We start from the raw sequence: 18,113 nt of genomic DNA on the forward strand, positions 1-18,113 counted from the left end.
ACGTAGATGGTCCAACACTTCTACGCTTTTCCAGCCCACCCAAGACGCATCGCGCCATAGCGATATGTCCCAAAGGGTGCGCAACCCTTTGCTGTCCATCCAAGCGCGCAGATCTCTAATGGAGGTTCTGCTTTCAATAGGATCCGTATTCATTATTCTATCAGACCATATGTTAATCTTCCCACCATTCCCAGGGATCCAGAATGAATGCGTTCTAATTAGAGGGCCTGCTTTTGCATACAGCTTGAGGAATGGCGAGTTTTGCACGTGGTTCTCATTCTCTAGACATCTTAACCGAGATCCTCAGAAGTATTTTTTCCATAGAGCTAGCTGGGCCCATCCAGGTTTGGGCGCAATGATCCTCCAGATGGTCTTTGCTGCCATAGCCACATTCTGTAGACATATATTTTTGAAATTCAATCTGCCTTCCCACAACGGCTTGGTAATAGTTTCCCAGCTGATGAGAGGGATTTTCTTTTCATTTTGTTTTCCGCCCTTCCAAAAAAACCTGCGCATAAACTCATCCATCTTGTTTAGAATAGTTACTGGAGCAAGAAGTCCTACAAATTGGAATATTGGGAGGCTGGAGAGCACAGATTTTATAAGGATTGACTTTCCAGCAACGTTGAGCCAGCGGTAGCCCCAGAATTGGGTCCTAGACTTGAATTTTTCAAGCTGAGGATGCCAGTCTTTGATTGAGAGTCTCTTATGAAAGACAGGGAGGCCCAAATATTTGAATGAGGTCCAGGAGGATGTGGCAGCAAAATCCAGACATCTAGAGATGGCAGAGAGAATGCTGGGGGAGGTATTCCAGCTGTATATGTGACATTTGTTCTTGTTAAGAGCGCTGCCTGAGGCCTTGTTGAAGACATCCAGGGCAGCTTTAAACTTAAAGGTAGAGGATAGGGTGGCGCTGCCTAACAGCAGGGTGTCATCCGCAAATAAGGCATGGTTTATGCTTTTGACCCCTCTAGCTATACTCAGACCATTGATTTCTTGATCTTGCATCTTTTTGTCTAATAGAAAGCTGAAGACAGAGGCTTGGATGGACAAAAAGCAGGGGGAGAGGGGGCATCCCTGCCTAATGCCTCTCGAGGCTTTGAAAAATTCAGTGGCTCTTCCATTTACAAGGGGGGCAATCCAAGGCTCTGAGATACATGCCCGGACCCACTTTATAAACTTTGCTCCAAAACCAAATTTACACATGACTTTTAAAAGAAATCTATGATGAACTCGATCAAGGGCATTTGCTAAATCGAGTTTGATCACCATACCTTGTTCCTTTCGGAGAAGACTTGAATGTATTGCCTCTTGAACGAGAGTGAAGTTGTCCACGATTTGCCTTCCCTAGATGAAGCCTCCTTGATTTTCCGGAATAATTCTTGGCAGGATGGGCTTTAGCCTATTTGCAATGACCTTGGTGATTAATTTGTATCTAGTGTTGCATAATGAGATTGGGTGAAATCTGTTGAAGTTGTTGGCGCCTTTTTCCTTTGGTATGAGAGTTAATAAGGCAGAGTTTGTGCTGCCTCCTATTTTCTGAGAATTTTGAGACTTTTGAACCATTTTGAGGAGGTCCTTTTCAACAATCGGCCAACAGACTTGAAGAAATCTGGTGGATAAGCCATCTAGCCCCGGGGCCTTGTCCGGATCCATGTCAAAGAGGGCTTTTAAAACTTCCTCTTTAGTGACATTGGCCTCTAGAATCCTGTTCATACAAGGAGAGATTGCTTGAGGGATGATGTCTAGCAACTCTTGGTGCTGGAGCGACTCCTGTTCATCACTGTACATTTTTTGGAAATGAAAGAAGTCTGCTTTCTTGATGTCTGCGAAATCCTTGTGCGTATCATTGTCTTCCTTGATCTCAGAAATAGTGTTAAAGCATTTCCTGGCCTGGGCTTGGTTATGAAAGAAACCCGTATTTCTGTCCCCTGCTTTAAGCCACAGGTTTTGCGATTTTAATCTCCAATATTCTTCTTCGGCTAAGCAGGCCTTATGATAGCTCTGTTGCAGCTGAGTTTCTTGGTCTATCATCTCCTCTGTGATTGTGGCACTCTCCATGCGGGATTGGTGAGAGGCAAGAGTGGTTTTGATGACTTTCCTTTCTGTTGCAGGATTGGAAAGGGTTTTTCTCCAACGTTTCAGGACTCCTTTCACCCTTCTGAGCTTTTCCTCCCAAATGAAGAAGGGTGAGCCTTTAACAGGTTAACTCCAGCAATCTTTGACTATTTGCATGAAAAGGGTCTCCTTTGTCCAAAGGGGACTGAATCGAAAGGGGATGGGACCCAGATCTAGGTGGGCAAGAAGCTCTAGCTTTACCGGCTTATGATCCGAGATGCTGCTAGGAAGCATGTGCCAAGTAACAGGAAAGAGCTTTGAATGAAAAATCTATCTAGCCTGGCAGCAATATGTCATGGGCCTACTCTTTTGTTAGACCATGAGAACTTACCTGTTGAGGGCTTGATGTCCAGCAAGTCCCAATCTTGCAAAAGATCCTCCGCCCATTCTCTTGCCAGATCTCGGACTGTACTTCCTCCCCTCTTCTTAGTCGAATGGAGTGTGAGATTGAGGTCTCCAGCAATGATTGTATTTTCCAGATTTGTCAGGTTTTCCTGTCGCCTTATAGTGTCCCAGCAATCTTTTTTCTCCCGGATATTAACTGGATAATATACATTGAAGAGACTGAAAATTTCCTTTGTGTCTAGATTCTACATTTTTAGCAGCAACCAATGAGTGTTGCTCGCTTCCAAGATGAGAGCATACTTATTGGGGTTCCATAGTGTACCAATCCCTCCTGAGGCACCCCTGGCTGAGATTGCTCTTGCTTCACTTTTAGGCCACAAATTTTTACTTGCTTGAAGGAAGAATTTGTCTTCCAGCTTGGTCTCCTGGATGAGAAGTATGTCTGGGGCTTCTGTTCTTATTAGATTTCTTATGGCTTCTTCCTTGACTTTGCTCCCCATACCTCTGCAATTCCAGGAGATGGCCTTCATTATTTATGTTTCTGATGGGCTCCCTTGGAGCCTTGGGGCTGATTTTTCAACATTTTGGGCTTTGAGGCTAGTAGTTTTTCCAGAGTTGGTTGGCTGCCTAGTAGCTTATCTTTGTAGGTCTGCTGCTCTCTTTTTTCTTTGTTTGTTTTGCAGCCTCTTGCAGATCTTCTTACCGAGGTTTGGGACTCTCCTATTTCTCCTTCTTCTTCTGACTCATCGATTTCTTGCTCTTCTTCCTCATCCTCTAGGGCCATGCCTTTGGGATTTTCAACTTCTTTGGGGGAAGCTGGAGGTGTGCTTTTTCTTGAGGATTCTGGCTTTTGGATCTCTACCTCTAGAGTGTCTTCTGTCGGTTGGCTTAGAGGATCAAATTTGTTTTCTTGCGCCTTTTTGGTAGGGGGCCTTTGGGCATTAACCTGGAGATTGCCTTTGCCGGATGGTCCACCCTGTTTCTGCCCCTTGTGGTTGGATCTAGCTCGCCTAACTTGATTCCAGCCCTCTTCATTTCCTTTCTCTAACTCTGAATTGGCTGGACAGTTTCTAGCGAAGTGCCCATACACGTGGCATTTCCTACATTTGAATGGCAGCTGTTCATAATCCAAGATCTGCACATGGGACCAACTGCCGACTTTGATTTTGATAGCCTCTAGTAGACCCTCCTCTAGATCTACCTCCACCCAGATCCTGGCACAGTCGTACTGATCCTTGTTGCTTGCCCGATCTATGAATTTCCCGAAGGAGTTGCTAATGTGTTTCAAGGAGTCCCAGTTCCAATAGTGAACTGGCAGATTTGGGAGACGAACCCATACCGGAACAGCCTTGGAGAAGCCGTAGAAGGCGGAGAGGAACGCAGGTTCAGAGCCCGCAAAGGGCGGATCTCAAGGGGAGCTGAGGCTCGCAGATGTAGCTCCCTGGTCGCGCTCAGCTCATCACAATCTCCCTATTGATTTTATTAATTAATATATTATTAATAATAATTATAATTTAAAGATTAATTATAATACAAGAACTTTATTTATTTTTATTAATTAATATATTAGCTTTTGAGTATAAATCCTTATAATATATTTTATTATTAATTTTATTAATTAATATATTAATTTTAGAGTATAAATCTTTTTATAATAAATATTATTTATAAAAGATAGATAAAAATCCATCTTAAAACATATAAATGATAAATATAATTTATAATAAAAACTCGTTTAAAAATGTCCAAGGGGTTTTGGATAGACGATAATCGGGCGTTTTGTTAAGGCACTCTTTGATGTGAAGTCGTTGGTGTTTTGTTAAGACACTCCTTGATGTGAAGTCATTGGTTCAATTCCCCGTCCAAGAGTGATATATGAGACATGTTGAAGATATAGTCATGCCAACCTTACAAATTTAGTCTAGCGAGTTTTAAATAGATGAGACATGTTGAAGATATAGTCATGCCAAGCTTACAAATTTAGTCCAATAAGTTTTAGATAGATGATGGGACATGTTGAAGATATAGTCATGCCAAGCTTACAAGTTTAGTCCAACAAGTTTTAGATAGATGATGGGACATGTTGAAGATATAGTCATGCCAAGCTTACAATTTAGTCCAACAAGTTTTAGATAGATGATGACGTGATACTTTGTTAAGGCACTCTTTAATGTAGAAAAAAAAACAAACAAACAAAACAAACAAACTATCTAAAAACATATACCTACCAATTTTTTTTTCCCTACAATCTAATTCTATATATATATAAAATAATTTATAAGACATTAATCACCACACTCAACCTATATATATATATATAAAATAATTTATAAGACATTAATCACCACACTCAACCCTAATGCCCCACTTGTAATATAAAAAATGATTTATATATAATCAATGGCAAGAAATGATTTCTATATATCATTTGTGGAAAACGGATGAGAATCCGTGTAGAAACATGTATGCGACGGAGGCGTCCTTGCAACATACAGTCATGGGGGCATCCGGTTTACTTGCTCTAAATATAGCGCTACCATCTGCTAAAACCAAATTCTGTCGCTCCTCTATCACCTCTAAATATGGCGTAACTTACCAAAATTGGACCACAGGAAGCTGCAGAGTATTATCGCCATGGCAGGCTTCGCCCCGCCAGAAGCAGCGATTGAGCAAATGGGGGTTGGTTTCAAGCAATGGGAAGCGTACGACGACTATGGCGTGGCAGGATAACACGTATGTTTTCTTATTCATTATAATAGTCATGAGTAGAAATAAACGTTTCGGTTAGATGTCAAAATTCAAACCCGGAATGGAATTACTGCTGTGCAGGAAAATAACGCAAATATTAATCATTATTTATAATTTTTAAAACTTCTGTGATAAACGTTTATGGATAACTCGACAATGGTTTGATAGTCCCTCGCACTAGGCTCAATGGTGCATGTCTAGTGTGGGAAGGCATTTGCCAATTAATGTAGGCCGTCTAGGTTCAAAACTCAGTTTACCGGTATAATGAGACTTGTGGGGAGTATAGGTTCAAGAGAATAATGACTCCCAAGTCTCTTCAGCGACCAGCAGCAGGTCAACCAATTTTCCTGTTAAAAAAACCTAAAAGCTCTACAATTGTTAGATATTTCATTCTATACTAACAATCCTCGTCCCTCTAAAATGTACTTATGTTAATGGGAATGCTCTAAAATGTACTTATTACTGGGGGATGTCATACCTTCAAATTGCACATGCTAAGCTATCATTACATCAAAATGTTTTGGTTCAGTGGTGAAAAGAGTGGGCTCATTCAGATTCAGTTTTCTCAAAGGCACTAATGAATAAGCACTTTGAGCCTGGTGGAAGTCCTGCGCGATTTTTATGGAAGAACATCCCTTTTCACTTACAAAATCAGTTAGGTGATTTCGACAAAAGATTAGCCCCTGTTACAAGAGCTTAGGTTGACCTTCAAGGTTTGTATTGACCGTGAAAATAGGTCCCTTTTGGTGCATAACATATTCACTTTTGCAGGCCCATTGTAGTGCTTATGGAGTTTAAAGGAAGTACTTTCTTTTCCAAAGAAAAATCATTACATCAAAATACTCTTCCCTTTATCTACGCTTGCAAGTAGGGTAGCTGCATGAGATCTAGCTCATAAACCTGCGTCTTCTTCTACTCTGATTACAATGCTTCCTTTAAATGTTAAGATGATCAAAATGAAAATATATAACATTTTATTAAAAAAAAGGTGGTCCACAAAGACAACCTTCACATAAGTTTCCTGGAATTCAGAGATCAAATTTGCTTTATCTCATGGTACAAAATTGCAAGACATGCTTAAAAGTCAACCAAAACAATAACCAAAAAACACTAGAAGAGGACAAGTTTGCCCACACAACTAGAAGAGTCCACAAAACAAGAAACATAGATTATTCTGCTATGGGAATCATGCCTGCATTGGGCGGTGGGTTGTTACGATACTTGGGGGTAGGAGCAACCATATTGCGTAGGCTTGTTGGGTCCTTCATTTTGGGAACCAAGGTGACACATTGGAAGGATGGCCACGTTTTGCCAAATATAACTGTTGGGAAGTTGCGGAGGAGACAACTGAACAAGAAGAAGGGATCCGCCGAAGACCAGCAGTTTCGGAAACATTGCCAGAGATGTCGGGGCTTAGGCAGCCATAGCCGAGCGGAAAGGAATCCCAACAGCCGAGTAGTAGAAGCAGTCGAAAGAGGAAAAAGGCGGAGCATCCGAGGGAGGAGTGGAAGTCCAAGCAAGCGCAGGGATATAAAAGAAGGCCAAGGGGAAAAACAAAGGGAGAGAGATGGGAATGATGCCGAAATGCTGTTGCGGAGCCATTCAAGCCCGCTCTGGTTCTTATTATCTCGATTGTGTATTGCTCTTTCATGTTAGTTTCTTGTTCTGTCTATGAGGCTTTTGAGCCAGATGTAATGTTGTACTGTTGCCAGAGTTAATAGAAGAAGAGATTACAGGGATACACGAGTACTGTGTGTGTGGGTTTATGTGGCTTTTAAATTTTTTAATATGTTTGCACCTGTATGATGTTCTTTCTCTTCATGCGTTTGATATGTTATGATTTGGTTTTAATTGGTATACTTCTAGATTTTTTGGCATTGATATCTTCCATGTGATTCTTCTTGATACCATATTCCAACCCTTAACTAACTAAGGTCGCGACACGCCTTATTTTCCTTGGATAAGGTGAAAATGTCGGCATTGACCACAACACAGCTTTTGTTGGCCCCCATGCCTGAACCCAAGGTCTCAATCCTTCCATTATTTTTCCGCCAACAAATGGTTCCGTTTTCGGGACTTGAAAATTTCCATGGGGATTTGGAATATGGTGTCGAGGATCTTAAGAAGGAACTACAAGATTGGTGGCATGAACAAATTGAACGGTTTGCCTTTCAACAAGCTCAACTCTGTCGACGAAGTGTGAAGCAGCTGAAGGAAGAAGTTGTTGTCAAGGTTAATCCTCTCTGCGGACAGAGACGATCCCTCTAGCCCAATGAGTGGGTCTAGCAACCGAAGTGACAATCAACTAGACATCTTCCTAGGTTATAATTGAAAAGTAGAACGAAAGAGATGGCCTACCTCGTTCTGATGCTATTCTGATTTCCTTTGTTGAGGGCCTCGAACTGCTTGTGTCACGGACTTGTTCCTGCTTCTCTCAGCATTTATGTACCTGCACAAGTGATCAAGAGACAACAAAGCATGCCAAAACCAATAGCAAATCCAATAACAACCTACTTAACTAATCAAGGAATGTTAAGCTAAATAATACATGAACATATATATTTTGGGAAGATGAACCAACAATTGTATATTATTAGGAAATAAAGGGAAGCTTACAACCAAAGCCTTGATGTTGAAAGGTTCTCCTTGAGTGGTAATCCAAGTCCAAGCCAAGGACTCTCCAAACACTCATTCTCCAAGTCTAATGAATAGTCTCTAGGCATAAGCTTAACATAAGGGTGCAAATAGACATAGACCAACCATTTGGGAATGGGAGAGGATGAATTTATAGGCTTGGAGAGGGAGTTAGGACTTCTCCAAAGATAGGATTAGGCCCTCATCTCAAGGAAGTAGCTCATAGGGATAAAACCAAGAGGCCAAGAGGATGCAAATGGATCCTAGAAAACCCTCTAAGTTTTCAAACACTCGAAACTATCGCATGAGAAGAAATTTTCAAAAAGTCGGATTACACTATCGAGAGGCAAAAACATGAAGAAATCAGTGAAATAAGGCTTATCGGAGGCTTAAATCAACTTTGCATTGGAGCCGTTGGATCTACCTGATCAACGGTCCAGATCCGATCGGCAAATCGCAATCGACGATGGCAAGCGGAGGCAATCGGGGGCTATCACATGACAGTTGCGATCGCGATCAGCGCGAGTCAACGAGGACCGTCGATCAAGCCCGCAGATCGACGACCCATGTTAACGTGCGATATCGCAATCGGCAAGGACAGAGGAGCGATTACAATTGGCTTGGGATATGTGCAATATGCGAATGCGATCGCCACATTGCATCAGAGTATTTCAATAGAGTGAGGTCGATATAAATATGATTCGCGATAGCTGGACCCGATGAAAATATAGATGATATATATATATATATTTTGAGATCCGGAAAACAGGGTTTTCCTTTGTACTTTGCATTTTCGTTAAATAAACGAAATACAAAGGAAAAAGCGCTGATGCGATGAAACCAGACCCGAAAGGGTTTATTAATGCTGTTATATACGATTTCAAGTTCGATAAAGCCATTTTACGGGGTTTTTCAGTGTTTAATGTATTTTTTAATACAAAGAAAACAAGCAGGATTTTGGGAGGACCAAAGGCGGTAAGTGGTTTGGGTCGGGCTCCGCCCGATCCCATACATCCCATACATTGGCTGCCACGTGTCCAGGCTAAGGAGAGAGAAAACCACCCTCATGGGGTGGTTAACCCCCGTACGGAAGAGCCGCCCGAAATGAACCACAGCCGTTGGATTTGGATCTCCCAGATCAATGGTGGAGATGCGATGTCGATATACAAGTAGACTCGATAGCTGTTACAAGGCGGATTTATAATATTTGAAGTCCGATGAATAATGTTTTGGTGGATTTTTCTGTGTTTTGCAACGTTTCTCTGTGTAAACAGGAAACGACCGTTTTTGGGATTTAAAAGGCATCGATGACCCATTCCGTTACAGAACAGGTGGCCACCATCTCTGAAAGCATTTAGCAATGATTTCTAACGCTCAGAGGGGGATCTGAGCGGACAGAGGTCGGGAAGCCAGAGAGCCTAAGAAGGAGAAACGAATAGACAGCGTAGATTGGCTTTAAAGCTACAGAAGACAGGGGCAGGTAGTGTTGAGACAGAGCAAAGACAGAGATAGAGAGTTATAGAGGGAGTTTGTGTACTCAGAGAGGCTTGAGGGGTTCAAGCAAAACTCTTGTTGTTGTAGTTGTTGTGTGTTGAGACTCAAATTGAGCTCATACTTTTGTAAAACTCTGTTTTTGAAGACATAATAGAGAGGTCACCAATGAAGGCTGGACCAGGAGACGTAGCACAGGAGTGTTGGATGAACTCATTATTAAACTGCGTGTTTATGTGTGTTGTCTATTATGTTCTTTAACTGCTTCTTTGTCTATGTATTTCGCAATCTTATCAATCCATTACACAAAGTAACATAGGCATATCCATGCACATGAGTTTGTAATACCTTAATAATTGTCTTAGATCTCATTATCAGATCACAAGATGAGAGGATTCGACCTCATCTATGCAAAACAACCTCCAACTCGCCGCTCTGGAAGCTTCTAGATCACGAAGCTTCTCATCCTCTTTGGGAAAATTACCTTTTTGGGATCATCGCGGGTATGCAAGGGAACAGAGCGATGCCATTGCTGGTCAAGTACAGTGCAATATGCGACCATCGTTGTTTTAAGCCTCATAAGAGTGATGATCCTCATTTTAGGTTTTAAGAGCTATTTCTTCAGGGAAAGCTCAAGGCATTTTCCAAACAAAGTCTTAGGAGGGATCTAAGCTGTATACATGGATGAGTATACTGTATAATGGTCATGTTTCGGGCACTTCGGGGTATGTCACAGGGAAGTGCAAGAGGCGTGACAAAATATTGTGTAACGGATGTCCCCTAAAGCATGAAGACAGAACAAGGAGTGATGGCTGAGATGCTTTACGAGCTCTTGCAAGGACGAGGACACGCACTGTCAGGAGACCTGCAAATCAAGGACGCATATACATATACATATCTGAGATCAAGACATGAATCTATGGCATGGACACAACCATTCGGATGATGAAGACTATATGAAAAGATCTATGGTATTGTTAGAAGATTATATATTACAGAGTAATGGAACACATAAAATATTGCAGAAATATAAACACAAAAAACGCATAAAACAAGAGAGACGCAGATATACGTGGTTCACCCAGTTTGGGCTACGTCCACGGAGAAACAACCAGTCCTTCTTTTATTATATTATCCAGCAAACTGAAGAGATACAACCTACAACAGATCTGCTGTAACTCCCTCTTCGTTCTCAATCTCCTTTCTCTTCCTCACGCAGAATATAGATATACATAGACGCAATACAATTCCCTCATATATAGTGAGGGGTTGCCTTCTAGGGCAAAAAACCCTAAATTAAACATAACTTCTACAGTCAGATTTTCGTCTAATGAACGGCCCAGATTGACTAGAAATTACTATACTTTTACAAGGCAATTTTACATCTATTCTTAGCTTCGGGGGCGCTGCCCCCGAAACCCCCCACTAGGGGGGGCTCCCAAAAGGTCGTAGCCGACCCCCTGGACCCCCCTGCAGCGAATATTTTATGCCGCCCCATCACGAATGGGGTCCAATGCGACAATACCTTTGAATACAGAGGATAATTAGGCTCCACACCCACAATCTCTCACTTGGAGACTGATTATAGCAATTCCACTGCTGCTTCATTTGCTGGACAATGAATCCACTTTGGACCTGGCTGTTTCTCATTTTCTTCATCATACTTGAAGACCAATTGAAATTGAACAGATTCTCACTTTCTCCCTGGTTACAACTTTTGTTAACATATCTGCAGGATTCTGGCTAGTGTGTATCTTTTCCAGCTTCAACTGTCCATCTTCCAACGCTGACCGTATGAAATGGTACTTGAGCTGTATATGCTTAGTCTTGGAATGAAATGCAGAGTTCTTTGCAAGATGTATGGCACTCTGGTTGTCACTGTATAACCTGCCCAACTCCTGCTTCTTACCCAATTCATCCAGAAACCTTTGTAACCAAATCATTTCTTTACTAGCCTCTATAGCAGCAACATACTCTGCTTCTGTTGTTGAGAGTGCAACAACACTTTGCAGTTTTGAGACCCAACTTACAGCTGTTCCACCTACAGTAAATACATATCCTGTAGTGCTCCTCCTGTTATCTCTATCACCCGCCATATCTGCATCAACATATCCCTGTAGAGAAATGTTTGAACCACCAAAGCATAATGCTTGATTTGTGGTACCTCTCAAATACCTGAGAATCCACTTCACCGTCATCCAATGTTCTTTTCCTGGATTGTTCATATACCTGCTTACAACTCCCACTGCATGTGCAATATTAGGCCTTGTGCAGACCATTGCATACATTAAGCTTCCAACTGCTGATGCATATGGAACTTTAGACATATGAGCCATTTCTTCCTGAGTCTTGGGACACGCCCCTTTACTTAATTTGAAATGGCTAGCCAAAGGTATACTACCTGGTTTTGCATTCTGCATATTAAACCTTTTCAACACCTTTTCTATGTACTCACTTTGAGACAATGTTAATTTGCGATTCTTCCTGTCTCTAGTTATTCTCATACCAAGGATTTGTTTTGCAGCACCCAAATCCTTCATTGCAAATGAGTTTGCTAATTTCCTTTTGAGCACATTTATTTCCTGCATGTTAGACCCCTGCAACAAGCATGTCATCTACATACAATAACAAGATAATATAGCTGCCATCGTTTTGCTTTTTCAGATAAACACAATGATCAGAGTCACATCTAGTATAACCTTGTTCAGACATAAACCTGTCAAATTTTAGATACCACTGCCTTGGACCCTGTTTTAAGCCATACAAGCTCTTCTTCAACCTGCACACTAGTTTCTCCTTCCCTTTTATCTCATATCCTTGTGGCTGCTGCATATATATCTCTTCCTCCAAATCCCCATGGAGAAAGACTGTCTTTACGTCTAATTGCTCAAGATGCAAATCTTCAACTACTACTAGACTTAAAATAGTTCTGATTGAAGTCATCTTAACAACAGGAGAAAATATCATCAAAATCAATATCTTTCTTCTGTGCAAACCCCTTCACCACAAGTCTAGCTTTGTACCTTTTTCTACCTCCATCTTCTTCCTTCAACTTGTAAACCCATTTATTTTGCGATGCTATTTTACCTGCAGGCAACCTGACTAAGTCCCAAGTTTGGTTATGTGCTAAGGAGTCCATCTCTTCTTTCATGGCTTGCTCCCACTTCTCCCTGGTTTCTACCTGCACCGCTTCTTCATAACATTCTGGTTCACCAGAATTAGTCAACAATACATAATATAATGAAGGAGAATATCGTTCAGGGGGTCTACTCATCCTGGTAGATCTTCTAACACCACTTTCAGGTGTTTGAAGTGCTTGTTGCTGTTGTGGTTGTTGTTCTGGCTGTTGATCATTATGATTTTCAGGCACCATCACTTTTTCTGTGATCTCGTCAAGCACTGTGTATTCTTTGTTTTCTTTTTCCTGTTTCTTTTCCTGCAGCTGATCCTTATACAAAACCTTTTCATTGAATATGACATCTCTGCTTCTAATGATTTTGTGTTTTTCATAATCATAAAAGCGATAACCAAAATCATTAACACCATATCCAATAAAGATACATTTCTTTGATTTTGCCTCTAGCTTTGTTCTATTTTCTTTGTTAATGTGGACAAAGGCTTCACAACCAAAAGTCTTTAAAAAAGAGTAGTTTACCTTTTTTCCTGTCCATGCCTCCTCTGGAATACCACCATCCAAGGAACTTGAAGGCCCTCTGTTTATTAGATAAACAATAGTATCTACAACATCTGCCCAAAATTGTAAAGGCAATCCTGCATGCAATCTCATGCACCTTGCACGCTCCATGATTGTCCTGTTCATCCTTTTTGACACACCATTTTCTTGTGGTGTTCTTGGAACTGTCTTCTCTCTGCGAATTCCATTCTCAGAACAGTATCTATCAAACTCTTTGCTGTAATATTCACCTCCATTGTCTGATCTGAGACACTTCAACCTTTTTCTGGTCTCATTTTCAACCAAAACTTTCCATTTCTTGAAAGTATCAAATACATCAGATTTATTTCGAATACAATAAATCCAGGTTTTTCTGGTTGCATCATCAATAAAAGTAACATAATAACTAGAGCCACCAAGAGATTATACCTGAGCAAGTCCCCATACATCTGTATGCACAAGCTCTAATTTTCCGCTCTTCTTTTCTTTCCCAACTCTAAGGAATCTGACTCTCTTTTGTTTTCCATAAACACAATTCTCACAGAATTTTAAATCAACATGCTTCAAACCTGGCAACAAATTTCTTGAGTGAAGAATCTGCATCCCCTTCTCACTCATGTGCCCAAGCTTATGATGCCACAATGCCATATCTTCTCCTGTAGAGGTTAAAGCATTAATAAAATTAGAAATACCATTGCAATAATACAATGTACCAACCTTTCCTCCTTTCGTTGTTACCAGGGATCCTTTAGTGACCTTTCAAGTTTTATCTGTGAAAGTAGTTACACAACCTTCACCTCCCAACTGCCCTGTTGAAATCAGATTTTTCTTCAGATTTGGAACATGCCTTACCTCCTTCAATAGCCATTGATTTCCATTCTGCTGTTTTATGAACACTGTACCCATTCCAACGATTTTACGGGGTTTATCATCACCCAATCGAACCGGTCCAAAATCTCCTTGAACATAATCATGAAAATGTTTCTTATCAAGTGTGGCATGGAATGAGGCCCCTGAATCTACCACCCAGGAATCAATAATATTTTCTAGTGAAAGAATCAAAGTATCTTGCAACACATCACCTGTTACATTCGCTTCATGATTAGTTTCTTGATGTGCGTCTCCTCCTTTTCCCTTCTGAGACTTGCAGTCCTTCTTCAGGTGTCCTTTCTTCTCGCATTTCCAGCACACTATCCCCGATCTGGACTTGGATCTGCCTTTTCTTGATTTACTGCGATATCCTGGACTCTTTCATTTTTCCATTTTTCTTCCCCTAGTCTCTGCAGTCAAAGCATTACCTGATGTCTCGCTGGAGCTTTTTCGTCGCATTTCCTCGCTAAGGATTGCACCGACAACATCATCAAACTTTAAAGTACTAGATCCAGAGACAAAGTTACTAATGGCCATAACTAAACCATTCCAACTTTCTGGCAATGAGCATAGAAATAATAGAGCCCTAACTTCATCATCAAAAGTTACCCGTACAGAACTTAATTGACTTGTAACTGTATTAAAATCATTTAAATGGTCTGCAACAGATCCACCTTCTGACATCTCCATTTTAAATAAACGTTTCATAAGAAATACCTTATTTGAGGCTGAGGGTTTTTCATATAGTTTGGTCAATGTCGACATTAAACCCTCTGTTGTCGTTTCCTTTGAAATATTAAATGCTACCGACGTCGCTAGGCACAACCGTATTGTTCCAAGTGCCTTTCTATCGAGAATATTCCATTTTTTTTCTGTCATATTTGTCGACTTCTTTGTCTTTCCGCTCAATGGTAGGTACAGATCTCTCTGATACAGTTAATCTTCCATCTGCATCTTCCACAACTGATAGTTTTGGCCGTTGAATTTTTCGACCTTAAACCTACCATCTTCTGCCATTGCTCCCACTCGAACCAGGAACCCTTTTCTCCTGCGAGTTTATCAGCCAAATAGACCTTCGGCTTTGATACCAGTTGTTAGAAAATTATATATTACAGAGCAATGGAACACATAAAATATTGCAGAAATATAAACACAGAAAACACATAAAACAAGAGAAACACAGATATACGTGGTTCACCCAGTTTGGGCTACGTCCACAGAGAAACAGCTAGTCCTTCTTTTATTATATTATCCAGCAAACTGAAGAGATAAAACCTACAGCAGATCCGCTGTAACTCCCTCTTCACTCTGAATCTCCTCTCTCTTCCTCACTTAGAATGCAGATATACATAGACGCAATACAATTCCGTAATATATAGTGAGGGGTTGCCTTCTAGGGCAAAAAACCCTAAATTAAACATAACTTCTATTGTCAGATCTTCGCCTAATGAACGGCCCAGATTGACTAGAAATTACTATACTTTTACAAGGCAATTTTACATGTATTTTTAGCTTCGGGGGCGCTACCCCCGAAACCCCCCGCCGGGGGGGGGGGGGTTCCCAAAAGGTCACAGCCGCCCCCTGTGGACCCCCCCTGCAGCGAATATTTTACAACTGGGGTCCAATGCGACGATACCTTTGAATATAGAAGATAATCAGGCTCCACACCCAACAGGTATGGGCGCAATCATCCAGATAATGAGGATCATCATAAATATAAAGTCTCATGGTATGGTCACAACCATCCGTATAGTAGAAACATGTGTACAATCATGAATGACATATAACTCCATACAGCTTGAGTCATAACAGACAAGACTCAGGGTCTTGCGCTCCATCCCGACCCGATCAACGTACGAATCCTAACATGCGAATAAATGTGTTGAAGTCGAACATGCTAGAAAACCACCTAATTATCGACCAATGATGTGGACCGTTAACAGGTACGAGAGAAACCACCAATAATGACAATGGCTCTTAAGGTACAACAATACAATCCGTGAATGTGATAATGAAGCTGAAGTTGAACACTCGTGGAATCACCCGATCGAAAGCCAATGATGAAGACCTGTCGTCGGATGCGAAGAACTGACCATTAGGGCATGCTAACTCTAAGGTACTGAAAGGGAATTTCTAAGTCATCTTCCTAGATAATGAGTTGAAGTCGACAAGAAGCGACCTGTCGAAGGAGGGTAATGATGAAGCAAAATAATAACTTGATGAATGTAATCTAAAAAATCAAGTAGGTGAAGCAGTAGGGGTTCCTTCAAGTCTAGGAATTTTCACAAGTTCCAGAGGCCAGGCAGAGGGCGTAGAGTGCCAGAGAGATGATTTTCTAAGAAGTGGCAGGCAGAACGACGTCAGCAGAAACTGCTTGGAGGCTTGACTTCATAGAGACTGTGTAGTGCAGCGCAGAGGCTAACGTAGAGGTTTCAGGAGACTGAGTTTTCTGTAGGTAGGTTGTGCCGGGATTGTTTGTGGAGGAAGGGTAATCCCCTTCAATAATTTTGCCCAGATTTTCTTGTTGTGGATTGCCCGTTTCAGGGATGTAGATTGTACTCAGATATTCATTGCCGCATAATAAGAAAACCCTCACTTTTGCACCGGTTTTCCCAAGTTGGGTTTTTGTGAGGACTTGTCCAAAAATAATTGTGTTATTTTTATGTTTGCGTGCCACCATTTCTTCCAGCGTTTATTCTTCTGCAATTTTATTTGTGTAGATTGCAGTATGATTTATTCAATATTTGCCGTAGCAAACAACAAATAAATTGTTAAGTTAAATTAACGATTAGGAGAATAATTTCCAGTTGCTGCAATAGGATTCCAGTTTGGAATTTGCACATGGTATCAGAGCGTAGTTGATCAGTCGGAGAACTCAGAGACGAAGAGAGAAGGAATTTCGCTACTCATTGTGGCTAGCAGACCGCAATTCCCAAGGGAAGCGCATTCATGTTGCCAGGTGGCTGAGTTACTCGTGGAGGTTCGATTTTTTTGAGTGGGGCAGAAAAATTCGATCCTACTAGATCGAGTGATTCTAGAGGCAGAGGGAGCAACTCAGATTTTTCGTTGAACAGATCTCTAGCTGGACGCAAAGGTTTTGCAACAGTATGATAGAGCAGAGACAACATCAAGTGAAAGGAAGAAGAGCACACACTGATGGAAAATTTTCCTCCGGGAACTTCTAGTCTCAAGAAGTTTGATGTTTTCTTGCAGATCAACAGTCGTTGTGAGCAGATCTTCTCACTCCAGAAGGGAGTGTGAATAGCAGCGTAGCAACTGAGCAGAAGGAAAGAGGAAATTTTTGACATTTTGTTGAGATGGCCACTATTGGGCTTTGTGATCAGGACAGGTTGGATGTGACTTCCAACTACATCATCTGAAAGGCAAGGATGTCCTTCCTTCTAAATGAGTTTGTCCTGAAAACATATATTGATGCAATGGTAGTAGTTCCCCAGGATGCAAATCAACTAAAGGAGTATAGAAAAGAGATGGCATGGGCGAAACAATTGATCCTAGATGGAGTTCAGGATCATGTTGTTTCACATATAGTTGGCAAATATACTACCAAGCAGATGTGGGATGCTCTTGCCGCGTTGTATTGGGGTACTTCCGAGCAGAGAAAGATGTACCTCAAGGAGACGCTGAGGCTCATCTGGACGCAGAGCGGGGAAGGCATAGACCCCTTCCTCACTAGGATTTAGGAGGTTTGGGACCAGTTGTCAGCGCCTCAACCCACAGAGCTTGTGAGACTGGCACTCAACAGTGTCTTCGAGGACTGGCAAGTCTTTGGCCAAAGCATATTGGGCAAAGACAAGCTACCAGATTGGGATAGGATGTGGGTGACTTGCAGCAGGAGGAATTGAGGCGAGCTATTCTAAAGAGCTCCATCAGTGACATCAAAAACAGACAGAAACATGTGAAGGAGGAGAATGTGGCCCTCGCATCTAAGGGTCCCAGTTAGGGATAGGCGGAGTAGAGGAAGAAGAACGACTTGTCGAAGGTCAAGTGCTTCAGGTGTGGTGAACTCGGTCACTACAGTACCTAGTGTCCTCTCATGAAGAAGGAAAAGGAGGAGAAGCAGGCAGCTTCTACAGAGATCGACAGGCTATCCTCTAGGTTGGAGGAAGACTTTGCTATGATCGCCGACATACCTCTAGGAGTGAGGTGGGGTGATTTGGAGTTGTAGCCCTAGAGCGCTACAAATGGGTAGGATCCTTGAGGAGTCCACCTCATG

General features: G+C 41.6%; 1 protein-coding gene across 5 annotated transcripts in view; it reads left to right on the plus strand.

Annotated features, from left to right (window-relative positions):
- Positions 1-4,866: 4,866 nt before the first annotated feature.
- LOC149246539 (uncharacterized) overlaps positions 4,867-18,113 on the plus strand; it is a 161,853-nt gene continuing 148,606 nt past the window's right edge. For 4 of the 5 annotated variants that reach the window (XM_089457962.1, XM_089457965.1, XM_089457964.1 and 1 more), the window contains exon 1: positions 4,868-5,196. In XM_089457962.1, the coding sequence (XP_089314088.1) occupies positions 4,874-5,196 (323 nt within the window). In that variant the 5' untranslated portion in view covers positions 4,868-4,873. Of the gene's footprint in view, positions 5,197-18,113 lie in introns of all 5 variants that reach the window. The other variant, XM_089457961.1, reaches the window with a different exon arrangement.

Source organism: Pinus tabuliformis, chromosome 7, assembly GCF_031772625.1.
Source record: "Pinus tabuliformis cultivar Carrire ecotype Pingquan chromosome 7, CPIR1, whole genome shotgun sequence".
NCBI classification, from domain to species: domain Eukaryota; kingdom Viridiplantae; phylum Streptophyta; class Pinopsida; order Pinales; family Pinaceae; genus Pinus; species Pinus tabuliformis.